At 37.4% G+C, this 27,802-nt stretch overlaps 1 protein-coding gene across 3 annotated transcripts; it reads right to left on the bottom strand.

Moving 5' to 3' along the window:
- Positions 1-236: 236 nt before the first annotated feature.
- Positions 237-27,399, bottom strand: LOC127656705 (putative Polycomb group protein ASXL2). 3 transcript variants are annotated; one of them, XM_052145153.1, is made up of 12 exons: positions 27,253-27,399; positions 21,286-21,368; positions 19,598-19,706; positions 18,719-18,866; positions 15,300-15,418; positions 13,577-13,700; positions 11,826-11,966; positions 11,582-11,742; positions 11,369-11,465; positions 10,824-10,929; positions 6,272-6,908; positions 237-5,475 (listed from the first exon to the last, which is right to left on the bottom strand). In XM_052145153.1, exons 1-12 carry the CDS (start codon positions 27,307-27,309, stop codon positions 3,562-3,564), a joined length of 3,696 nt encoding a protein of 1,231 aa, XP_052001113.1. In that variant the 5' UTR covers positions 27,310-27,399; the 3' UTR covers positions 237-3,561. The 3 variants fall into 3 exon arrangements, with proteins under 3 accessions (XP_052001113.1, XP_052001114.1, XP_052001115.1); XM_052145154.1 differs by having other exon boundaries at positions 18,719-18,863; XM_052145155.1 differs by lacking the exons at positions 18,719-18,866; positions 19,598-19,706; positions 21,286-21,368; positions 27,253-27,399 and adding an exon at positions 15,926-16,036.
- Between the last annotated feature and the right edge of the window lie 403 nt (positions 27,400-27,802).

Here is a 27,802-nt window from a genome sequence, read left to right as displayed (position 1 = left end):
TGAAATTAAGTATTGCGATCTGAAACATTTCAGAATGCAATGATGTGTAAAATTCCCAGTATCATCATGTTTTCCACTGTGTTTGGGGAACACAAATAAACCACACATATTTTTTCTTGTAGTAACAATCATGATATTAATTTTATATGGGATGTAATATACTATAATTGGATATAAATAGCTAAAATTAAATGGATTGCATAAAAAAAAAATCTCATTACTACATTTTTTCCCTGTGTTTTTATTCATATTGTTTCTTGATAAAATACACTTTGCTTACAAGTGCTGATTACAAATACTATATTACATTCGCCTTTATTTTACATAAAACATTTGACTTCTCAAAACATAAAATAACACACATTGTGGAAACCACTCTTAAAAACATTGTTCCAGGAATACCAACACCTCCTACACTATGAGTCATCCAAATTCAAGGTTGTGCAGAGGACAATATTGAATCAGTAAAATGTTACAAGGTTGTGGATAGAGTTGTGGTAAGTCATGCAAAGTAAATGAAGGCAGTAAATAACAAATGACAGTTAAACACTGCTTGTTTACAGCACTAATTAAAATATTTCCAAGAATTGTGAGTTAATTTAAACAACAATTTACGAAATCAGTTTTAAGGCCTGGTATAACATATAACAGAGGTATCACAGTAATATTTTTGAGTCTCTTGTATGTATGATTAAATGCTGCATATATATGTAAATGAAAGCGACAGTTTAGAGTAACCCACTGACAAAATAAGAAATTGAAAGCCACCTGAAAAATAAAGAAAGAAAAAAAACACCCTCACACCCAAATACATTCAACACAACACAACACAACACAACTACCAAGCTATAGTTTAATAACCTGGTATACATTATTTTGTAAGAAGTTAATCTTTCAGTAATCACTTAAATTAACTGTAAATGACAATTTTTTTTTTGTCAATTTCAAATCCACTGCAAGGGCACGTGAATGTATTGCAGGCAAGACTACATAAAAGTAAAGACCAAAATACTCAAAGGAGCAGTAATAAGGGCACTGGTACAAAAAGGTGTAAAACGTTTAGGTACACCTTTGACAAAGGTCAAACAAAATGGGACAGCCAATATAAAGATATAGTAAATACCCTGTATCTTAAATGGTTTGTAAAATTATTTCTTATATTAAAATATATTACTTAAAATATATTACTTTGCTTAACTAGACATTAAAAACAATATCTGATTATCTAGTCCCCATAAATTGACTTTGGTATATTACCAAGCAAATCTTATCTAAAATTCTTTAAAAAAATTATTATTAATTTTTATTTTTTTGCCTAGATGACAGACAATAATAAAAAAAAAAGACAAAGATGCAACAAGATTATGTAGCTCGATTCATATCAAAATGGACCTGTTTAGCAGAATTGTTTTAGGACAGAAATTGAGCTACAACATTTTATAATGAAACATTATTAAAATTATGATTTGTGTTTGAAAGTTTTTCACATATAAAATCCTTTATCAAGTTCATAAGCAAGATAAAGGAAGCTTTGAAATCGATTTTTCAGTACAAAAAAAAAAAAAAAAAAGCAAATATTTACAATATAAAATAAAACAAAGCAAAAAAAAATCTTCAAATTCTCTTTTCTGAGTGTTTTACTTCATTGCTCAAATAGTTTTGATTTGTTTTATTTTCTGTTTTATTATTATATTAGATTATAGGGAATATCTACTATTCCATTTAGAGGCAATGTCACTTGGAGTGGTGTAAACGCCTCAAATGATAGGCTGCTGAAATGATTAAGACCTGGCTTTGCTCCTGAGAGGGTACAATATATTATTTGATTAAGTGCTTCAAATGTCATTATCCTTAAGAGTCATTTTATATGTATAGATCATTTGCAGTGTTTATTCAAGTCACATACAAAAGTGCAACCTTAAACCTTATTTAAGATTTGTTTTAAGAATCAAATGTGAAGGGAACTTACCGCTCTTAATTTTATAAATATCGTAAATATACAAATTATAGCCACCATCAATCATCAATATAAACCTGTTATTACATTCTTCTCTCTTCACAAAAACTCCAAGAATGTAAGAGAAGTGCTAGCCTGTTGAAATATTGAACAAAACTCCCTTCTATCTTATATAAAAACTTTTAACAGTACCATTTAAGCTGAGAAACAAGGCAGGTTAATATATTAGGTTTACATATTCACAGTAATTCTGCAAAGTAACTGGTATTTCAGTTGTGTGGTTCTTTGCTTGTGTCACAATGGCTTAAACTAGCCAAAAAAAAAACAGCTTTGCAGTACAGGCAAAGCATATTTGATGTTACCTGTTACTAATCCAGCAAGCTAGTGTACTGTGATAAAGTACTCTTTAAAAATTGAGGGGCATAATAATGATTTTTACATCTACAAAAATAGTAGTACAATGATTTCCATTTCTAAAATTGTTACAAAAATATAACAGGAAAACAAAATCAAGCATTAAATATTGCCACTATTGAATAGGAGTTTTGAATCTAAAACAAGGTACTCACTGAGAGGAAGTATTACTTGACATTGCACACATACATACCTCATCTTCTATCGTGCTAAATGTGTAAGTGCTGTAAAGAAAAACTGTAACAGCACAACAGCATGCCTCTCAAATGGCAACAAGTGGTTACCAATGCAAGAGCATCACTGCTGTTCTGACATCAACATTTTGGTTAACCCTCACTGCAGTGATGTAATTTAAAGGTGAAGTGTGTAATTTCTGAACCACTTGCATCAAACAGAATTGCAAAAATTACTAGATATGTACATTTTCTGAAAAAAGACATTGGTGCTTGCTGTGGGAAACTCGCCACCACAAAGTCCCACCAAGGGCCTCAGGACACTGCCCTAAGTCAAAAGAGCCCACATGTCTCACATGTCTCTACAAGGTTATGTTAGTGCAATATGGCTAGGGCCCCCAGGGGCCAACAAGGGCATCAAGGGACCCACAAACAGCATCAGTACACTGCCTCAAGTTAAAAGTGCTCACTCTGGTGGCAAGATATTGCTAGGGCTCCCAGAGGCCCTCAAGGGCTACAAGATGTCCACAAAGGCCCTCAATCCACAAAAGGCCTCAGTACACTGCCCCAAGTCAAAAGAGTCCCCATGTCTCTATGGTGTTGAGGGCTGAGCCAAATAAGCCCATGACCAAGTCTCTATAGCGTTCTTATTCAGAGATATGATCACTCTGTTTACTTTTCAATGCCAAGTATACAGAATTGTTTTTGATGACATGACAAGTTATATGCCACATTTTGTTCAGAAGAAGAACAATTGGGTTAGGGACTATTCAAGCCCCAAACAAATGGCAATTGGTTGAGCCAGCGTTGCTATGTCAGATTGGTCAGGATGCTAAAAAGTGCAAGAGAGCCATAGTGCTTACACCTCTCAGAGGAATAAAACCATACAAATGGCTTACTTTATGGTCCTCTCTTCATATCATGCTGAGATAGGAGAAAGTATTTTGACATAGACAAAAATTACACACTTCACCTATAATTCTCAATGTTGTATTTAAAGCCCTGCAATAATGACCATTACCGTACCACCAAACAGGAGACACATAGTTTGGATGGACCAATGCAATCATCATGACAAAAGGCGCCACAACCTTTGCACATAATCATGGCCTTTAGCCGACAGTAGCACTTTGACTGGACATCCTCCATTCCTGAAGTTTCTATGAAGGCTTGCTCGGGTGAGGTCTCGCCCTGATTACTCTGATCCAGCAGGTGACCGGCAGGTATAGCGGTAACAGTGACAGAAAAGGACATCATACCTCCACCAGCCACATCACTGTCACCACTGCAGGCCACTGTAGGAGAGGTTAGAGTGTCAGCCATGCTGTGGTTCAATACTTGAGGGACAGACATGCTGATGGTGCCACCATACTGAGGGCCTATTACAAGTTCTTGTCCATTATGTGATTTCTGAGACAGGTACATGTGTTGGCGGCAGTCGTTTAACTGATATGGCTCTGTTTTACCCTGTATACAGACATCAAGCTGCGTTCTTGAGCATGTTTCTTTGGTTCTAGTGTTGACTTTTTCTTTTTTGGATAAACAGCTCTGAGATGGAGATTCAGACTTTATATCAGAACAGGGCTGTGGTGCCAACACCTCGTCTGGTTCTGTTATGCAATACCCTTTCTGTTCCACTTTGACCCTTGGTGAATTCAGGTGTTCTTGAGAGGAGGTATGAGTCCCTCCATCAAATTCTGCCCTTTCTTTCACATGCTCCTCTACTTCCATTTTCTCTTTCTTCAAGGGCTTCAATTTGGAGACGGCTGTGCTTTTATTACCAGACAGATGTGGCCATTTGCTACTCTCAGATCCTCTACCATATGTGGAGACATTGAGGAGGTAGTGTCCTGTCATAGCTGGCTTGGACGTCCTCTTCCGTCCAAAAATACCAAGGTGGATACTTTGGTCCTGGATGCAGTCAAGGAGCCCTAGTTGATAGGATTGAAAATGGGAGGGTTGTTTGCTTAAGCTAGTGTGTTTCGGCTCACATTTGGGCCTTAGTGGGTGGAAGATTGGGTCCTGAGTGCTTTTAACCAGCTTGTCCCCACTTACCGCAGATCTGACTTGCATTGTAGATGGACCAGCAGAAATGTGGTGCCCAAATCTGCTGATATCTATTTTGTTTGTAGGGTCCTCTTGTTTTAACCCAACAGTGGTGGTACCATGGTTACCTTTATCTTGGTCGGAAATGGAAAAAGATTGAACCTCCATTTTGGCTAATGGCTTTGGAAGGATCTTTTCAAGGGGAACATCTTTGCCCTGAAGAAGCTGGGTGACCAGAGGATTATTTGTTGGGATTGAAGAGCTAGTCTTAGTCATTGATGCTCCTGACAAAGCTGTCTGCTGTGGTCTCTGGTTTTGTGCAACTGCGTTTGAGACTGTTAGTTTTCCTTCCTGACTTATAGGTGTTAGCACTCCACCACCACTGAGAAAGCTATGTTGATCCATCACCGTAGGGTTCAACATACTCGGAGTGGTTTGAGACCCCATCAAAGAGCTATTGTCTTTTAAAAGAACCTGGCTTGCACTGAAGCCTTGAGCAAAACCAGTTTCTATGTGTCCAGTAAAGCCCGAGGAAGGAGAAGTTTGTGAAAGTCCCCCTGTGCCCTCAGGAGACCCAGAGCTCAGCTTTATGGGTGACACAGATTGGCTTCTGCTGCTTGTTGGTGAAAACTCCTCAGAAAAAGACAGAGCTGGAGAGGGTGTGGAGGTTCTTCCAACTGAACTGGCTCCCCTTGAGGAAGATGACCCAGCTGCTGCCGCTGCGGCACGCTGTGCTCGCGCTAACTGGGCTTTTGCCTTAATGTCAGCTAGAGTACGAGCACCGGTACGACCGGGACGAATGCTAGGTGGTGTCAAGGGCACAGGAGTCCTTGGGGATACTGGCTCAATAACAGCAGGGGCAGAGAGAATTCGTAAAACTGAGATCTGGAAAAATGTAGAGAGTTTAAGTGTTTCTATAAGAGGCAAAATTCCACTGTAGTTAGCATTTAATCTCAACAAATTAATATACTGTACAATTTATACAATAATAGAAATGCTGCAGTCAAAAATAGACTTTTATATTTTCTTAAGAAAATATGAGTAGTGCTTGCCCATACAAAACTTGCCACCAGGATACTAGGGTGTTGTGGGTGGTTGCCAGGGCATCGCTAGGGTGTTTGAATGGTTTTAATTTAGTGGTTTTTGATCGTTAGTTGCTTACTGGCCAAAATCAAAAGAACCCATACCCAAATCTCTATGCTATTCTGTTCCCTAGATATGGCTTGAGAAATTCCTTCAATGTAAGTCTATGTTTTTTTGTCATATAAGCAAGCTTTAGCATTCACCAGGCCAAACGCTTGGATGGTAAGTCTAATTGTTTAGAAAATTTATAGCACACTTCTCCTCATCAAGCCACATCATTTAAGGTATCATTCATGTCCGTAGCACAGTGAAGTGGGACAGCAAAGTTTAATAATTGGGCCTTGTTTACCCCTATGCAGTTTGTGTGATCCATTTGAACGGGTTGACGCTAAAGATAGGTGTTAACAGAAACACACTCTAATCATGGAGTAACAAACTGCCCCTGGACTCTCTAAGCACCCTCCCCTCATAATCGGAATACAAGTGGTCAAAAAAGATACATTAAGACGCAGCTTAATACCAGGTGTAAACAGGGTTTAGCACAATCCAGTATGAGCAAGCACCACTAAAATGAGATATAAACATAAAATAAACATACTTTGAGAGGAGGTACTCTCTGTTCTACTGTTTCTTTAGCTGTAACTGGGGATGACACGTCTGGTGGAGTGACACGGGGCTTCTTCTCTGTTATGAGCTCAGTTTCCTGTTCACTAGAGCCCTTCCTTTTCAGATGCTCAGATGTAACAGCAAGCATTGGAGATTCTGCCCGATTCCTCTCTGTTAATGTCTGTTTAACCTCAGACACAGGGATTTCAATTTTAGTTGCCTGTGTCTCCTTTATTGTCAAACAAGTGACCACTGCTTCCAAAGGTGGTGTTGGGTTCTTACACTTGATCTCATTTTCTAGTGTTTTTTCACCCTCTAGTTTGGGCCCTACTGCTTTCTGAACAGATGACTCTTCAATAAATTGTTCTGGTTCTTCATTCCTTGTCTCTAAGGACAACTGTGGATGTTCTGGAGCTGGAAGTTTGATTGGCTCTTCAGGGGAAGGATGTGTTACTGCTGTCTTCACATCTCTGGATCTCAACTCTCTGTGACTGACCTCTATCACCTGGTGTACCTTCTGTGACTCTTTAACGATCTCTGGCTTGTCTGGTTGCACTGTGCATTTAGCTGGTTCAGGATTGTCAGCAGCATCTGTCAGTTCTCTGGATTCCTCTATACTTAGGCCAGAACTGGAATGAAAAACAGGTCGAGACATAAATAAATACAAAAATAGCACCGTAAAACATTGCACATGATGCATTAAGGCAACAGCCCACTATCTTTTCCATACATTTTCAAGTGTTAAGGCCTTTTAAAAAGTAAGCCATGAAATAGGCCATTCACATCAAAACCAATGCACCTTTGAGCTGGTCCACCCTCTGCCTATCATGGATAAGAAAATTTACTTGACAACTTTGCGAAACAACTTTGGAATCACAGTACAAAAGACAAGGAAGGGAGTTCTATAGCGAGTCGATCGAAAAAAGAAAACGGTTTTCTCTACAAGCTGCAGCAGTGATGACGAGTTTGTTGTTGATTTGATTAACGAGAAAGAAAACATTTGAGACACTTCACAAACTTGACACTTCACATGCTGACACACAAATTTCACGATACGATGTTATGCAGAGCCTCACGATAAGATACGATTTAAAAAACAAAAACAGTGCCCACAAATGTTTTGCTCAAAATCATTCAAGGATTCAACATAAATGTCTTTTGAATCATAAACATTACTGCCGTTATTACCGGCACATAATGTGCGCAAGTGTTGTGCTCATACCCTTTAACATTTCAAATGTCAAAAGCAGAGAATAATAAGTGTCATGAAATCGCGGGTTTCTTAGGTTGTCCGATTTTTGAATAAGCTTGATTTTGTTACTTGCGAGTGTCTTGCTCAGTGGCATGCTCAGTGTCGTCTGGGAGAGGCTGGATGTTAAATGCAACTTTGCTGCTGCTGTTTCTGCCTCACAAATCCACCGATTTCCATGGTGATGTGAGCGTAAAAAACAACATGTTTACTGCACTTTAGTGTCGGGACATGACATTGCATTGTTTGGCAAATTCGACAAGCTGTAACGCTACAATCTACTTGCCGTTTGCCATAATTCTGTACTGATGTACTGTAGACGTTACTCTGCTTTTCCTTTGAGCGCTCAGCACCCCCTCACCGCAGAGGAGACTGTTTTGCAGCTCTCAGTGTTATGCTGCTTGGTTATAATTACACTATAATGTGTTTATGTATCATACAACAATAATTTTTTACACCTCTAATTAAAACTAATGTTGTCAATATGTTTCTGCCATGCACATCTACTTGTTGTATTTAGATTAGTTTAATATCACTGGATGTTTTAAATGTTCAGTAACGAACTAAACTTGACGACATCTAAACACGTCAAGACAAGTATTATGCAAGAAATAAAAGATATTTTAAAACTGTTAATGACAGCACACCTGTGAATGACTGATGATAGCACAGCAATAACTATTCATAATTTTGTGAACAAATCGCCACATCTTTGGCATACAAAGGCATTTTGATACAAAGACAACTATGCAAGTATATAGTGCGCTAATCGTTTTTATTTGGTGAACAAAAAGCCAAGTTAAATCCATAAAGTTGTTTATAAAAGTGATACAAATGCATAGATGCTGCAATATACATCATACACCAATTAGCCACAACATTACAACCATCTGCCTAATATTGTGTAGGTCCCCCTCGTGCTGCCAAAACAGCACCAACCCAGATATTCTTCTCACCACAATTTTACAGAGTGGTTATCTGAGTTACCATAGACTTTGTCAGTTCAAACCGGTCTGCCCATTCTCTATTAACCTCTCTCATCAACAAGGCGTTTCTGTCCACAGAGTATTTCTGTACCTGCTGATCTCCTTGGATTTTCACACACAACAGTGTCTAGAGTTTACTCAGAATGGTGCGAAAAACAAAAAACATCCAGTGAGCAGCAGTTCTGTGGTTGGAAATGTCTTGTTGATAAGAGAGACTGACAAAGTCAACGGTAACTCGGATAGCCACTCTGTAAAATTGTGATGAGAAGAAAATCATCTCAGAATGCTATTTGGACCTACAACAGTGTTTCCCAACCATTATTCTGCCAATGTATACTTTTTATGACTAAAAAAATTGTACGGCACACCACTATCCCACATAGGCTAACCATCGTCCTTTTTTTTCCTTTTCAAGAACTTGTCCATATTTTCTATCCGTCTTAGTAGTGTGTTTACTTGTAATGTTTGAAATTCGACTATGCAAAAACTTTTTGTTTTTAAATAAATCACATACAATGCTTGCGTTAGACTTTCTCATCGTCCGTCATTTTGATGGACAGGGTCGTAAAAAAAAGGGGGAGGTGTGTACAATAAACACTGAAAATATGTATTTGGAAGAGAGAAAAAAAGCTTGCAGATGCTTTGATAGCAGAAAGCAATAAAAAGACTTGTTTATGTTCAGGTCTAAGCGTTTTCTTGGTGAATTTAAATTATTTCAATAACTGGGGTCTCTGATATTCCTAAACGATAAGGTCATATTTAATTAAAAGAAATTATGAGACATTCAATGTCTCTCCACTAATTTGAACAGTTTTTAAATATTTCATGTCTCTCAAAGACATTACTGGTGAAGCAAATACGTGTGTGAAAAACACCTTGGTGTAAAGTCACTTCATAGTCTTCAATGTATTCTGCAGCGCTGACGTGAGACATGTGAAAGATCCTTAACGCGTATAAATATCAGACACATTTACACATGAATCATTGCTCTGAACAATCACAAAAGTGACCGATTATGGTTTCAAAATTGAGAATTTCTCAGTAAGGTGAGGATTTGGATCCCAGAAATTATATATTTTTTTCAAGCAATTATTTATTTTGTGGAATTTTATAATTTTCCACGGCACACGTGACAATCTTTCACGGCACACTAGCACAGTGGTTGGGAAACACTGACCTACACAATGTTAGGCAGGTGGTTTTAATGTTGTGGCTGATCGGAGTATTGTGATGAGATCTCACGAAAGATTAGATGGGATTCAAAGGAAAAAATGCAGCAATATCGTATTCATTATGAAGACAATCCACATTAGATCAGAATGTTTTTTTTAACAAGTGAAGCAAGGCAGAGATGCAGCAATGTAATTTACATGTTAAGAGATCACTGCCGGTTTCGGACTTCTTCCAGAGTTACTTTAGCGTTTCATGTCTGATGTGTAAACAGAATCTAATATTTTATTGGTCGGGGTATTTCATCGCCGGAAGAGGAAAACAAATCAACACACTCACGTAAAAAAATTAAATAATTCACCGCATGAATTTTCTCTCCCGGTGTGAAAGGTGCCACGGGAATCCGTTTTTTCTTTTCAAACTGTTAATCGCGATGAAAATTCACCTTTGTGAGAAGGCGCCTTTAGCTTAATTTACATATGTGTTTGAAAAACAAAAGAATGTGAATGGCCCTACGAACTTTCTGTATGGCCTCTGGGAACATTGAATACGATGGAATTTTACATTGGCTTTTATGGACGTGCTCTTGTGTCCTTGGAAGTGATCAATGAGCTCCAGAGAGGAGTACATTGCACTGGTGTAACTGTAGTCTGGTCCAAACTTTTCAACTTTTTCTGTGTAAAGTTAAAGCCAGTTATATAACTTCATTGCCATGACAATGTAATGTCAACAAACCCTAAAATGACTGTAAAAATTACGATTTAAACAACTTCACTGCTCAAATAATACATGAGTTTTGACAGAAGAATGGGCAAAAATGGGCACCCAATCACTTCCATTGTAAGTGCCTCACTGTAACTACAATTGTTGCTTCTTTTTTTTTAAGAAAAGCAGTTACAAGTAGTAATAATATTTTGTGGTAATGAACATTATGCCACAAATGCTGTCGATTGAGCTTAACTTGTATTGAACTTGGAATATTCCTTTAATAGTTCTTATAGTGTGATAGCCCCATAAGTAAGTAGTTGTAAAATCCATAATCATTATTCATGTTGGTTAATGGGCAGCTTGCTTTACCTAGACCATTTACTTTCTGCTTTGTTCTCAGTAATTTCCATAAGGTGAGGTGTCTGGCTTACTGTTCGCCATAGTAGCTCTCAAAGAAATGCTCTTTCCAATGCTCCACCTTCTTTTCTTTCTCAATTTCCTGTCGCATTCTCAGTCTCAGCTCAGGGGTGAAGTCACCTGAGATCACAAAGCAGTCATGCATAAGTCACACAGAAAATGTATTAAATCTACTTCTTATAGGTGAAAAAAAGTTTTACCACTAAAGAAATCTAAACTAATTTTGTGTAGTTTGGTATATAAATGTATAGTTCTTTAAAGTGATGTACACACACATGAGAAGACTGTAGTCATACAATTGGCTAGAAAAAGTTGATTATTTTACATTGTGCAGGCCACTCAATGTTGAGATCACATGACCCACCGAATACCGTATATCTACAATAGCATTGGTAACCAAAAACTTTTGATTTTGCATGATGTTGCATCCACACCAATAGGTGTCAGTATAAAGTACAACACCATGGTCATATCAGTCAGAGAGCCAAATAAAACATTACTTAATGCACCTTTAAGTTAATTTAACTACTTTTTAACCATGAGGAGGACAACATCATACCCTCTGCCAGCCGCTCCTTCCAAGATTGTGCTGCTGATGTGAAGAACTCATTGTTCAAAGCAGAACTGGTCACCTTCAATGCCCCATCCATACTAGCCTGCAACAAAGAGTGAGCAATCGATATCATAATTCAATTCATCAATGACAATTAATAGTTGAATGATCAACAAAGTCATATATGTCACAGAGCAGAGTTCTTCTGCATTTCTATACCTGCTGATCAACCTCTGGCAGCATTGTCAACAGTTTCTGCTGACATTCTGTAGGCAACAATGAGAAAGTGTGTTTGTTGATTAGTGCTCGCAAGTTGGTGTTGACAAGGATGGAGTCTGGGGTCTCAACATCTATCTCACACTTTGTACGCCTCAGTTGTCCTGCAAATCAAGGGTGCTGGGATCAGTTACGTCATCTCATGCACTGACATAAATGACATCGATCAGTAAATATAAGTACTCACTGGCACTAAGCCGACTGGAGTGCTGAGACACTTTCCGGGCTCCAGCCGTGTGGCACACATCTGCTTTGACAGATGAGGATGAGCTGGAGGTAGAGTTATGTGGACTGGCAGGGCAGCGCTCTGTCTGTTTCGGTTCCCAGGCTACAATAGACAGATTTATATTATACTTGTACTGCATGTATATAAATATACAGTAACAGTCAAATGGACACAATTGATTTTAAATTTTTCTCATGATCTTACAGACCTTTTGAACTGTAAAGACACATTCTTAAATGTGAAAAAATAAAGTTTGCAGACAAATATGTTGAGGAAGTTGGGGTGAGACATTAGCTGCTTTTCCACTATCGGGTCAGTGCGAACCAGGGCTATCAACTTGACAGCCAGGGCCAAAAGTCTCATACCATCAGGCCAATGGCCCCACAGCATTGCCCTAAAATCTGCCCTTAATTCAAAGCCAGGGTTGCCACTCGTATCGAAGCACAAGTCCGTATTACCACAATACTACCTTGAGTTCTGAACTAATTTGAAAAAAAATATTTAAAAAATCAGCAGTCTGACCATCGACAGTTGTCTGTGGTTTACTTTACAACTGAAATGTTTTTGTAGTTAACGCAACAGCAATATTATAACTATTTAGTCAGAGCAAAGCAGAGATGACAGCAGATGAGCAGAGAATGTACATGACAGGGCTTTGTTCATGACAGTCAAACGTTGACATTGTACCACAATGTGCAGCTGCCGTCAGTTGCAAAACTATACAAATTGTGTATTTGACACCTATCCCGACTCCCTATCGTTATCATGTTTTTTTACATGTAAAACAAACATGTTAGCCACAAAGTCAAACAGCTTTATTATACTTATTTTATATATTTTTCTTATTATCCATGACTAGAAAACTGCATAGCAAAATTCAAGGTTTTCAAAGACAAGTGGGAACCCTGGACATCCTGATGCCAATATCACACACTGTACCCATTTCACAAGCACGAGGGAAACTCAAGCTGAGGTATCAGACTCAAAAGACTAACTAGCCCTCGAAATTAACATGGATTTGTACGGTGTCCACATTGTTATTTCCCCCAAACTGTATTGTCTTTCATTGAATACATAACTTGGCAAGTTCTGCAATAATAAACTTAATCAAGTGTTTGTTTCATCAGACACGTCAATCTGATGTTGCATATTTTCATCAGCCCAAATATTCAGAAGAGCCCTGATTTCACCTACTGACAGTACTGACTATTCTCCATTCTCCGTTGATCTGTTGAGGTAAGCTGGTAGCTAGATATGATAAATTGGGAAATGAGTATCTTGGTGCTGAAACCTCTGACCTAACTCAGCGAAACTCCACCTTTGACATTGTCCCCACCTCAAGGTCAAGGTCTTTTGCCCAAGGGTAATCGGCGGGCCTCAGGGGCTTGGCCGTTGGCCCAGAGAAAGCCCTAAGGAGGCATAACGAAGCCCCGGAAGTGACAGTGGCCCTGGCAGCCACTAGCACACCCTTATTTGACCCGATAATGAAAACATGGCTTTGAAGGGCTTGTCCTTTTATAAAAATCCATGTGTGTTATTTAATAGTTTTGGTGACTTGATTATTTTGAATGTGGAAATTATAATAATAAAGGGTAGGTGTGTCCAAATTTCTGACTGGTATTGTATATTGCAGCTATTATTTATATGTGTGGTCATGTGATCTAAGGGTGCATGGTCAAACAGTAAAAATAGCATCAAAATACTGCATGTACATGATTTGGAGGAGGATGAATCATGAGTCATGTCTTTGACAGTCTTGAGGAGCAGCCTTGGGCTGGAGGTTGTGGGGATTCCACACTGTCTCCGATGATTCCTCTGCTGCTGCTGTTTCAGTGCCTAGAAGAGTTTCCATACATCCACCAATTACATACCATAGAATACTGTTATGTCACCAACTTGGAGGAAGACTACTTGCTCAATGATGGAACCAGCAAACTGGGCCAAAAAATGCCATTTGTGGCATAATGTTGATTACCATAGAAAATTATTTTGTAAACAAAAAAAAAAAAACATGTGGCTGTCTTGTCGGGAACTTCTCACACACCTTACAGTCTAGCTGATACCACAAAATCTCAAAGGGGTTAAGATCCATAACACTCTTTTCCAAGTATCTGTTGTCCAATGTCTGTGTTTCTTTGCTCTCTCTAACATTTTCTTTTTGTTTTTCTGTTTCAAAAGTGTTTTTTTCTTTGCAATTCTTCCCATAAGGCCTCCTGAGTCTTCTCTTTACTGATGTAAATGAAACTGGTGTTGAGCGGGTAGAATTCAATGAAGCTGTCAGCTGAGGACATGTGAGGCGTCTATTTCTCAAACTAGAGACTCTGATGTACTTATCCTCTTGTTTAGTTGTACATCTGGCCTTCCACATCTCTTTCTGACCATGTTAGAGTCAGTTGTCTTTTGTTTTTGAAGACTGTAGTGTACACCTTTGTATGAAATCTTCAGTTTTTTGGCAATTTCAATCCATTGTATATCCTTCATTCTTCAAATCAATGATTGACTGACGAGTTCTAGAGAAAGTTGTTTCTTTTTTGCCATTTTTGACCTAATAATGACCTTAAGACATGCCAGTCTATTGCATAATGTAGCAACTCAAAAACAAACACAAAATCAATGTTAAGATTCATTTAATGAATCAAATAGTTTTCAACTGTGTTTGATATAATGGCAAGTGATGTTCTAGTACCAAATTAGCAATTTAGCATGATTACTCAAGGATAAGGTGTTGGTGTGATATCTGCTGGAAATGGGTCTAGATTTGATCAAAAATGACTTTTTTCAAATAGTGATGGTGCTGTTCTTGACACCAGTAATGTCCTGACTATACTTTGTGTTCATTTGAATGCCGCTTTGGTGAATTACAATACTAATTTCCTTCCGAAACAGCAAAATCTGTACATTATTTCAAACTTTTGGCCACCAGTATATATATATATATATATATATATATATATATATATATATATATATATATATATATATAGCATTTATAGTAGTATACAAATGGTGGGATCAGTCCATAAACATTAAAATACACAAAAGTGATTCAAAGTATAGCCACAAGACGTAATATTATATGTGTTAACATGATTATATCTGAAAAAAATCAAGAATTTACTGGCATTATGGTGTTTTACAAGATTACAGTGTTTACTCTGTGCCGTTAGCATGACAACAAATTTGTAATATTGGATATAGCATTACCCAGATGTGGCTATACCTTTAAAAAGTGTGAACTGTAATAATTATGAACTGGCCACATTCACTTCCAATCTGATGTATTAGTGTAACCACAAAATAAATGTTAAAATAAACAAGGGACGAGTAGAAATAATTTTTTGTCGTAATCAACATTATGCCACAAATGCTGTACAGTAATTGTTATTTATACCCTGATACTGACTTGAACAATTATAAGAGATTTGAATGCTACACCTGTTTGAGGGCCCTCTTGCTGTGTTTCTGTGATGGAGAGATAAGTTTGCTGCTGGAAACTGATGGAGACGAACAACGTGATTGTGGTGAGGACGGCTGAGACTGCAGTTTCGCCGGTACTGAGAATCATATCAGAATAATACATTATGTCCATTTTTGCATATCAGAGCCCATAAATACACATGCCAAACATGTTTGCATACACAAATGTGCACATCTATAAACATCCTTTTACTTTTAATTTAACTCGATCATGACTAATCATGATTTTTTAATAATAGGTTGCACGCTGTATACTGAATTCTTCAATATGTTGCGCTAAAAACAAAACTGTATTGAGTCAGAACCATTAACAATGTAGCCACAAAGTATTTCACAGTAGCATAAAAATACAGTAATCAAAGCATGTTTGTAAAAAGTTAATGTAGTATTTTCTATATAGGTTTTATATATAGAAGTATTTTCACAAAGAGAATAACTTGATCAAACTAACCAACTAAATAGCTATCATGAATTATATGATGCCTCTGCGATGATTATTTCCTGGTCTTTACAGAGTTTATTTCTTCCTCTATGACAAAACAATCCTCACGTTTCCAACACTACATCAAGATAAAAGTACTTACAGTACTTGTTTCTGCATGAATTCACTCCGTTAGAGAGCATTATTCTCAAAAGTGTATTTTAAAAGATTCAGCAAGATGGCTTGGAGTAAAGCCTGCGTTTGGCTAGCTTCACACTGCTCTCACATATATGAGGAAGTGGTATCAATCTCAAAAAAAGAAAAAAAGAACAATTTCCTGTTTAAAGGATGTTTTGCATTCAAAGAATAATATGGGCACAACTCACCTAAAAAGTGAGGTCGCATACTGTATAAGAGCCAACAAATTACTCTATGCCCAGCAGTGAATGATTTGAGTCATGAATTTTAACACTGATCAGTTGATCAAATTTACATACTGCAAAATTTAACTGAAATGTATATTCCTTGTACCTTTCAAACTGATATATTGGCCAGGCCGATTTATCAGCCGATATTTGGCCATTTTGAGATGATCGGCATGTGCTAATTGCTGTGTGGAATAAGCACATTAACAGAAGGGGTAATTCCACCTAGTGTCCGTTACAAAATCTGCAGATAATTTTGTCTACAAAAAATTGCATTATGTACAGCCATGGTCAAAAGTATTTGCAGTGACATCCATTTTGTGTTTTGCAAAGTTTTCTGCTTCAGTTGTTGTGGTGTTGATTCACATTGTTTCGAGATTATTGTGCAGAGTGATCACATGCATTTTAAATAATTGCAAAAAGCTTCACTGGCCAAAAAAATGAACTTTATCACAAAAACCCAAATTTCACTGTTTTTTGGCACAAAATGACCAGCTAACATCATTTCACTAATCATATCAGCAGCACATGGGAAAGTGTGAACGAGTACTAGTCAGGTGAAATCAATCTATCATTCTGATTGGATTATAAGAGCAGACTGATGGCTATAAAAGGAGGGAAGAAGTGCTTCCAATCAATGTGTTCTTGTGAGCAATGGTTACCTCTAAAGAAAGACATGCAGCCATCATCGCTTTGCATCAAAATGGCCTCACATGCAAGAAAATTGCTGCAAAGAATATTGCACCTGAAAGAACCATTTACAGGATCACCAAGAACTTCAACGAGAGAGGTTCAATTGCAGTGAAGGCTTCAGGACATCCCAGAATGTCCAGCAAGCACCAGGACCGTCTCCTCCTGAGGAGTCAGCTATGGAATCATGTCACCACCAGTGCAGAGCTTGCTCAATATTGGCAGCAGGTTGGTGTGAGTGCATCTGCCTGCACAGTGAGGCAAAGAATTTTGGGCAATGGCCTGGTGTCAAGAAGGGCAGCAAAGAAGCCACTTCTCTCCAAGAAAAACATCAAGGACAGACTGAAATTCTGCAGGAAGTACAAGGATTGGACAGCAGAAGACTGGTGCAAAGTAATTTTCTCTGATGAAGCCCCCTTCCGACTGTTTGGGACATCTGGAAAATTGATAATCCAGAGACGAAAAGGTGAACGCTACCATGAGTCCTGTGTCGTGCCAACAGTGAAGCATTCTGAGACCATCCATGTGTGGGGTTGCTTTTCATCTAAGGGAGTGGGCTCTCTCACAATTCTGCACAAAAACTCTGCCATAAATAAAGAATGGTATCAAAACGTCCTGCAAGAGCAACTTCTCTCAAAGATCCAGGAACAATTTGATGATGATCCGTGTATTTTCCAGCATGATGGAGCACCGTGTCAAAAGGCAAGAGTGATAATGAAGTGGCTCGGAGATCATTACATTGAAATTTTGGTTCCGTGGCCAAGCAACTCCCCGGATCTTAATCCCATTGAGAACCTGTGGTCAATCCTCAAAAGGCGAGCGGACAAGCAGAAGCCCACAAATTGTGATTAACTCTGAGCACTAATAAGGCAAGAATGGATCGCCATTAGTCAGGATTTGGCCCAGAAGCTGATATCCAGCATGCCAGAGTGAATTGCAGAGGTTATGAACAAGGGTCAACACTGTAAATATTGACTCTTTGCATATATTGAATGTTTTTGCCAATAAAAGCCTTTAAAACTTATGAAATGGTTTTCATTGTTTTCCAATATACCATAGAAACATGTGAAAAAAATTATCTACAAAGCAGCTGAATCTTACTGAAGCAGCAAACTTTGCAAAACACAAAATGTATGTCGCTGCCAATAATTTTGGCCATGGCTGTACTATATATCGGCCACCCTGCTCTGTAGATATTGGTACCGGCCATATCAGTCGACCACTAATTAAATTTAAAATGTAAAACAAATCTCGTAGCCTACTTGATAAGGTATTACAAACACAAATACTTGTAAATCATGCAAATATCCTAGTCTATCATAATGGACATTAATTATTTAGTGAGGATTTCTGATCTAGCCAACTCATCCAGTTTACTGTTGACTGTAGAGCTTTTTAGTCATTTGTAAATATTCACACACTTTTGGATTTATTCCCATGACTTCTCCATGGCCTTTCCAGTTGTTTAAGATTACTGGATAAGGATTCAAAAAATTATTTCTGATTCAAGACTGATTCAGAATGATTTGCAAACCAGTTTGACCAATTCACTTACAAAATAATACATGAGAACAGTAGTTAGCAGATTAAATATTTTAGAGCTCAGCACAACTAGAAGTTGTTCCATGACATTTTAATTACGTTTCCAGCTGTTGAAATCACATTGCTCATTGCATCTTTATTCATATAGAATGAGACTATCATTCTGCATAACATCTTTTATGTTCCACAGAAGAAAGAAAGTCATGAGGGTGAGTAAATGATGACAGAATTTCATTTTTGGGTAAATTATATCTTTAGAGTTCTTGATTTGCCAGTACTGACATAAGAAAATGTGCTACCTCTCCTTTTCCACCTTCCTCTGCATCCATCTTTGCTGTTGGTGGTGGTGCTGTTATTTTCTGTGCATTGGGTATCAGACATGTTATCACTGCTGTCCTCTGAGGCCTCTTCTGACAGCTCCTTCACCACATCTGCAATGTCCTTCTGCTGTTGGTATGTTAATTAATAAATAGTATAGATAAATTGGACCATACAATGCATATTTAGCATATTTAAATCATCTCATTAAGTGTGGTCTATTATGATAACATTATGTAATCAATCATAAATTTGAGCAATACACTCCTGGAGTCAAGAGTTCGAATCCAGGGCGTGCTGAGTGACTCCAGCCAGGTCTCCTAAGCAACTAAATTGACCCGGTTGCTAGGGAGGGCAGAGTCACATAGGGTAACCTCCTCGTGGCCACTATAATGTGTGGTTCTCACTCTCAGTGGGGTGCGTGGTGAGTTGTGCATGGATGCCGTGGAGAATAACGTAAAGCCTCCACACGCGCTAGGTCTCCGCGGTAACGCGCTCAACAAGCCACGTGATAAGATGCGTGGATTGACAGTGTCAGACGCGGAGGCAATTGAGGTTCGTCCTCCGCCACCCGGACTAAGTCACTAGGCCACCACGAGGACTTGGAGCGCATTGGGAATTGGGCATTCCAAATTGGGGAGAAAAGGGGACATTTTTTTATAAATAAATAAATTAGTACAATAATCAGCACAAGAAACTTCCAATGTGTTATACAACATAACCCTCTAGACTTTAGAAATTAAACAAAGCAATGGAAAACGTGTGCTCAGGCTTAGCACCTGTTAAAAACTTTGGCTGGAGCTATGGCATTATTCACAAGTCGTTATTTGCTAAGATTTTTGTGTGAACTATTTACCAACCTTCAGTGTATAGACTCCCATTCGACCAGGGACTTTATAGAAGATTCCTTCCCTTCCACGTGAGTTTGAATGAAGCATGGCATTGAGACAGGCAAGAGGGGAAGTCCCACTGAATAATGAAAAATCAGCAAGTTTAATCACTGTCACCACTTTCACACAACTGAGAAACAGCAACAAATGATCATATTTCACAAAATTTCATGAGAATACATATAAATATATAGAGCATATTGTAAACATGCTACATTACTAAAGATCTGACTGAATGTGGTCTAAAGTTTTTAAAATATTTGGTTTGGATTTTGATCTGGCAAAATCAACGTTATAACAAAAATAACAATATTGCATGCAAAAGTGCCGTACGTGTTTTTTTTTTTTTTTCTTAATAGCATGCATTCAGTTACCCTACTGCCTGAATTTTATATATCTTTTGCTACCAACTGATAAGTAATAGTTGACATAGTAAATTTGCATTAATTTATGAAATTGTATGCAAAATAAATTAGTTTAAAATTAAATTTAAGGATATAAAATGTTTATTATAATTTGCATGTGAATTAGTTTTCCCTGATAATTATAATAGCTTTTCCATTATTGATCTTACTAATATTGAATCAAGAATCAAACTGATAATAAAATGGGCTTAAAAAATAATTCACCCAATATGAAAATTCTGTCATAATTTACACATCTTCATGCCGTTCCAAACCCATATGCCTTTTTACGTGGAACACAAAAAGAAATGTTTTAATGAATATTGCCAGCAGTTTTTCAATACAATAGAAGTGGATAGTGCCTCATTTTAAATCTTAAAAGTCTGCAGATTTAAAGTAAAGTTTTAAGCTTTAAAGTATCCTAAAAGTATTCATGCTGCTCGTGCATCATTTTACAAGTCTTCTGAAGGCATATGAAAAACAACTCAACATTTAAGTTATTTTTCAGTGACAATTTTGACATTCGTTGCATATTCACAGGTGCTATAACAGAAGCTTGTTCACGGTGGCTCATGTTCACTTGATAACTTGCATTGTTTCTAGCAAAGTTAGGCACTATTCACTGCCATTGAATTCAGGTGTATTCATTAAAACACCTTTTCTGTTCTGTGTAAGATATAAAGTAATTTGGGTTTTGAACACCATTAAGGTGAGTAAATAATGCCAGAATTTTTATCTCTGGGCTAACTTTTTCTTTAAGAAGCATAAATAGGGGTCACACATTCAGTACAGGAGATATTCTGGAGAATCTTCAATTGGAAGCAAAACTGGCAACAGCAAAACTAGCCGCTAGCTATTTTAGAGGACGTGCACTATGGTAAAAGTCATGGCCATAGGTCCTCGCTCTTGTGGTTTAAAGAATCCCTTGCATGCTGTGTCAACTGAGGACAGGTTAATAACATACACAGGGATTGGCTAGTGAATTTTAGTAAGTTTGGGAGGGGTGGGGGGGTTATACTACTGTATAAGCTTACCTTCTGGAAGACAACAGAGAAATTAAACAAAAAAGAAATGTGATAATTAGATATGAGGGTGCAATAAATTGGCTTTGTAAAAATATATTGAGACAATAAAATAAAAAAGTATATGTGGTACATAACCTGAACTGGAATAAATAAAGTGTATTTAATAAAGAAACTAATTATTTGATAACGAATCTGTACATGTGGACAAACATCTGGAAAATGGCCTCACCTTATCTCCTTGAGTCGTTCTCTCTGAATAACTTGCAGGATCTCTTTATGACTCATCGGTGTGTTCGGGTACTTCTCCAGAACCTGTGAGTATTACGGGAACAAGTAAACAACTCAGTATTTACTCAAACTTTAGCAGCAACCACAAACAAACAATGAAGTAGAATCTGATGGTCTGTTCAAAAGTGATTTGGTTAGATATCAAGGCCTTTAAATTATTTTGTTGACCTCAATGTAGCAGACAACCCTCTTTTTAAAAAGACTTCGATGGTTTAGCACTGATTTTTTTTGTTGTTTTTGAATAGTTGATGCCAATACAGATATCTCTGGAGATTAGAGAGGCCGGTGGCCGATATTATGAAGATCTATCACTGTAAAAAAAATCTGTTAAATTTACAATAAAATACTGGCAGCAGTTTTTGCCAGAAATTTACAGAAAAAAAAAATACGGTGTCCATCTTTCAGGGTTTACGGGATGTTATTTTGATGCTTGTATATTTTACAGTTTACTACCGTTTATATTATTAAATTATATAAACTTGATACAGTACTAACCTTCTGAAACTATAAAAGTCTGCTTTTCACATTCAAATGTATTGTTAATCACCATAGAAACCAGGGACTAAAAAAACTAATGTTTTTAATTCCGGTTCCAGCTCTCCGCTGACTCCTTTCCAATTGGTAACCGGTTAGAATGAAATTGAAGAATGGTTAACAGTGTTCTTTTTTTTCTTTTTTTTTTTAAATGCCAGTACTCTGTGCCAAGGGTGGGTGATGTACCCATCACAGTGTTACCAGATCTCTCAAGAAAAAAAAAGGGACCTGGTCTGGAAAAACATGCTCAAAAAAAAAAAACATCTGGTCATCTAAAATCAATTATTAGCCAAAATCTCTCTCTCTCCTGCACACACACACACACACACACACACACACACACACACACACACACACACACACACACACACACACGTTGTGTTTCCATGTTTTATGGGGACTTTCCACAGACATAATGGTTTTTATACTGTACAAACTTTATATTCTATCCCCTAAACCTAACCCTACCCCTAAACCTAACCCTCACAGAAAACTTTCTGCATTTTTACATTTTCAAAAAACATAATTTAGTATGATTTATAAGCTGTTTTCCTCATGGGGACCGACAAAATGTCCCCACAAGGTCAAAAATTTCGGGGTTTAATATCCTTATGGGGACATTTGGTCCCCACAAAGTGATAAATACACGCCACACACACACACACACACACACACACACACACACACACACACACACACAAACTGCTTGGTCGTGTTTGGACTAAACATCATCTTATGCAAGCTGAATTAATTTAGTTTAAGAATGTAATAGTTATTTAATTATTATTTTATTTTAATTATTTGTTGTAATTACAGATCTGCTTCTCAGTCAAAACCCAGCAGCATCAAATCTATATCAATTAGGGCTGGCACAACGCGTCGACGTCATCAAAAAATACGTCGACGCAAAATATGCGCGTCGATTCGTCGGACCCAAAACAAAGATGGCGGCGCCGGCGACTAGTAGCAACATGAGTGGCTCCTCAGACTATCAGAAGTGCAAGGCGGCATGCACTCGTTCCTCTAAAGTATGGGAATTCTTTAATTTAAAAGGAAACAATTCCGTGATATGTCGTCTTTGCAAAATGGAGATGGCCTTCCATTCTAGCACCACGGCAATGCACCAGCATCTGAAGAGGCGCCACCGGTTGCAGCTGCAGATGACAGAGCACCGTAAGTTTTTTTCAACTCCCCACTTTGCACTCGATGTTGGAGTAGGCTATAATACGTTGTCAACACCTAAAGTTTTCGCTTATAGCTATTAATAATGCGCTTATAACTATGAATGTCGTGAAAAATTCATAGAGGACACTGACAACGCGCTGACAGACAGGACCAAGCAGGTAACATTTAATAAAGTCTCAACTTTCAAATTTGGTCATTCAAAGAAAATTAAACCATAAATAGGCCTACTATTTTGTGGCTCTTTAATGCGTCGTGACAGATTGCCTCAGTTAAAGTTGCTCGTGAACCGATCATCTTTTCCTTGGTTAATTTATAGCATCAAATAGGCTAAACATGAATGTAGCCTACATCAGAAGCACTGTTGTTTTAACCGCGGAAAGATGTCAGTACAGTAGCCTACAATCCATTATTCAAAATCAAATCCACCGACGTTAATCTTCTCTCTCCTGACTACTTTGTCGGACAAAATTGGCGTATTATGATTGATTGATCAGATCGCCAGTCAATCAAACTCCCGCAATTTTTTTTTTTACATTTTATACACCCCCACCCCCGATGAAACCGGTATTACAGGTGTTGTCACAAGTCGATTAATCGAATCGAAATCGAATCGGACTGGAAAAATGAATCGTTAGATTAACCGATGCATTGAAAAAATAATCGCTAGATTACTCGTTTAAAAAATAATCGTTTATCCCAGCCCTAACATCAATGCATCTAATCTAACAATAATTCTGTGAAGACTTGAAAAGAACTAAGAAGTTTACTTTTTACCTCAATATTTTTACTTGTATCTTGATTAATCATGCATGTATATGACGTAATTATATAAAGTTAATTATATATAGTCTAAAAGGTCTTCAGCATGTCACAGAAGTCTACATCCGCAACATGCATTAAGGTAAAGAAATGGTGATGTAGCGGTTTTCTTCAGAATCTAAATAGAAAAGCCTAATTTTGGGGGGCAACAGGAAGTTATGCAATTCCAAAAAATTAAATTAAGCGGATATCAACATTTAAAAATTAAGTTCCTTTTTTGGCTACGTTCTGCAAAAAAAAAAAGAAATCACAGTTTCCGTTTTCGTTCCATTTTCGGTCCCTGATAGTAACTTCAAAATGCCACATGAATGATGATTAAAAGTAAGGATGGGCATTTCAAGTAATTTTGTAATCAAGTACTCTACATGAAACATGGCAGCTTTCAAAATCAACATTCAAATTTTTAACCTGTTTTAATCATTAAAAACTGAGCACTACTTATAAAAACAAGATCTAGATTAAAAAAAAAAAAAAAAAACATTTTCCAAGTCGTCATAATCAATACACTGTAAAAAAAAAAAAAATCCTGTTAAATTTACAGTAAATAACTGGCAGCTGTGGTTGCCAGAAATTCACCATAAAAATATGGTAAACACTTTTCAGGCTTTACAGGATGTAAACATCTGCTTTTCACATTATAATGCATTATTAATCACTGTAGTAATTACAGAAGGTGCATGATGATGCCAAGTTCATCAATAGAGGCACTTCCTGGAGCAATGACCAATATACATGTAGAGACACATGTTGCACTCACACAAACACCATCAGGGTAACACATGTGAAATGAATATCATACAATAAACATTAACTAAACTACATCAAATATAACACAGAACACCCAAAAGTACATAACTGATATTAAAAATAAGAATAATAACTATTCCCATAAATATAATGTAATGGGCCACTTGTGAACATCCCTAATTAAAAATTCATCAACAGTGGCCCTTCCAGAAGCTATGACAAATACACTTGTACAGAAAGTGCACAGTGTTACTCACACAAACACAAAACACCATCAGGGTAACACATGTGACACAAAAATAGTGCAATATACATTAAACTATACTACATTAAGTATGACACAGAACACACCAATATACATTCTGATACTAAAAATAAGAGGAAACATAACTATTCCCATAAAATATAATGAAATGTGATAGCTCACGCAGGGACTTCTGGGAACGGCAAATTATTGTTTTTCACCACAGATTTAACAAAGGTTTACCATAAAATTATACAGTAAAATCATACTTTTAACATCTAAACTAAAAATTTACAATATTTTACCATAAAACATGACATGTATTTTCTTAAATATATCATTATTACAATTTTTATCATGTTAAATATATTATAATTTTCACTGTATAAGGTATCTACCCATTAACCAATTAACATATTTTTTACTCGAGCATTTTTACATTGTTTTACCATTAGAATTACATACATTTTAGTAGCAGAATTTTATTTATTTACTTTGTAAACCGTATTTGCACAAAACTCCAACAGAAAAATAATTTAAAACAAAACATCTGCACGATCTATTGACAAAAATGTAATTACATTTTTGAACTTATACTAGGCCACATGACCACTTCTGTTAGCTGGACAATCGGGCAGTTATCGCCCAATACATAGGCCCACCATTACTTCTGACTAGAAACCACTACTTAGTTAGAAAAAAAAAAAACGTGTTAGTTTGGGTGAGATACCCACTACTCTCTAAAGTCACTCAAGGTGTCTCCGAGAGTGTAGTTATTATTACTCGCGATAATATTCTTGCATCCGGAGATTCTCAAGTTTCTAAGTATGCAATGTGCAGCACGAAAAAGCAAATATCTGCGGTTGCACTTGCATGATGAACATGCAATGAGACGTTCTGTTTGCATTGTTGTGTGTTAGGAGTTTTGGAAATGCAGACAAACTCCAGACATTCCAGAGATCTGTGGCTTTAAGCCACGCATGAAGTCAGTGGCTGGATCAAGGCCCAAGAGCAGTTTCTTCCCTGCCGTGTCTCGGTGATGACATGATCTAACATCCAGCATTAATTTCATTCAGCCTGGATTTTTCTTCTTCAGGGATCAATAAAGCACATTTATCCAGCTTGTATGAAACTCAGTGTATTGTGATGCATCTGCTGTACAGTTCCCACAAAAAGTATTTTTTTCATTTGCAAGAAAATATCAAACCAACTGGCATCTGCAAACATATTATGCTATACTTTACTCATTTTAAAATGGACATAAATTACTAACCTAGATAGCACATGTACATATCGAGCGTTTCATCTGGAAAGCATCACATCTAATAAACATTCTACTTCATTAATGTCTCCAAGACATCTGCTGAATGTCGTTTTAACATTGGCAAGGAAAAGACTTATAGGCCTATTGCAGATGAGCAAACGCTCTAAAAAAAAACAAAAAAAAAAACAAATGTCCTCCAGATGAAAACACACACATCAAACAGACCTCTAGGTGACGTACATGTGATATCAAGGTGAGTTTGACCACCAGAAAGAGACCAAACACTGTAGGCCTACACATACTGTTTTATCATGTACAACTGTAACTTATTTTGCTTTAAATGTGCTTGTGCTATCTTTCATTCAAATAAAGGAGCTTCAATGAACTTTGAATGAAAAATGTGACGTCTTCTAATTGTTCTTATTGATTAGCCTATAGTTTATTACCATGGTACACATGCATAACGTGAAGCTGTTAAGTTATTTTGAGCTTCGGTTGAATCTTGAAGGGATATCGTAGAACAAATACATTGTTTACATGAAGTTATGAAAGAGCTATGCGGGAAGTTTGACTTGATTCAACATGAATTATGACTAAAGTACACAAGCCTAGCAAACATTGTACTATGCCGACACGACCAGCTTAAACGGTCGCTGATTGTGACAGTTTACGGCAGAAAACACGGTCGAATTCACAGTAAAAATCATATTAAAGTGTCCTCGCTAGGTTAAATACAAAATACTGTGTTGTTTGGGTTTAGGTGAGCTAAGCTAACAGACTAAGCAGCGAAGTGTCAGTAATCTACATGAGTGCGCTGCGTTAGCAGCAGACAGCACGAACGTCAATAAACAGTTCCATCAAATCACGACCCGGATGAAAAAGTTCCAAAATGGAACGTAATTATCCAGAAAAACGCGCAATGAGCGCGTCATGCCGTTCTTTAACGTATGCTGATCTAAATGCACTTTTGTGGCTTCAGCCGAAACCAGGCCCCAAAATACATGCGCAACACTTCGCCTACACCAGCGGGTCATGAACTCATAAACACAGTTGTACAAGTGTGAGCACAGGGCGAAAACAAGCCAAACAAACGCTCAAGAAGTCTTTCGTTTTACCGTTTTGGCGGCCTCTGCCCACGTCCTCCCCTTTTTCTTCTTCTGCCTTTCCCTCATGTCTGCGCAAAATCGACCCGATATTCACAGGGTGCTGTAGAAAGTGTTGTTGGGGCTTTAGTTACCGTGCAAGACCGACCATTGCTGCCATATTGGGTTTTACTGTAAGACACCTATCACGTGACCTTCTGGGAAACGTCATCTACTGTACAATGACAGTCCAGACTCCAGGGGAAACCACCTAACCTCAGGCCATTGTTTTGATTTGTATAAACATGTACAATTAGTTACACAAGCGTGTACATAGTAGCTATATATAGTATACAGTATACATCTGTATTAAAGGCATTTAGAAGTCGCTCTAATCTTAGCTATAGTTTCAGTGTTAGATTAACGTGGTCAATATGGCGACCATGCATTCTTGAATATTAATAAATACTCATAATATTGGAAAAAATTACGTTAAGTACTTGGGCACTTAAGGAACACTTAAAAATGTATGAATGACATTGCATATCAAAATATTGACATTCAAAACGGGTTTATTTAAAGA

This window comes from Xyrauchen texanus, chromosome 16 (genome assembly GCF_025860055.1).
Source record: "Xyrauchen texanus isolate HMW12.3.18 chromosome 16, RBS_HiC_50CHRs, whole genome shotgun sequence".
Classification (NCBI taxonomy): domain Eukaryota; kingdom Metazoa; phylum Chordata; class Actinopteri; order Cypriniformes; family Catostomidae; genus Xyrauchen; species Xyrauchen texanus.
This window is presented reverse-complemented; position numbering and strand designations above follow the sequence as displayed.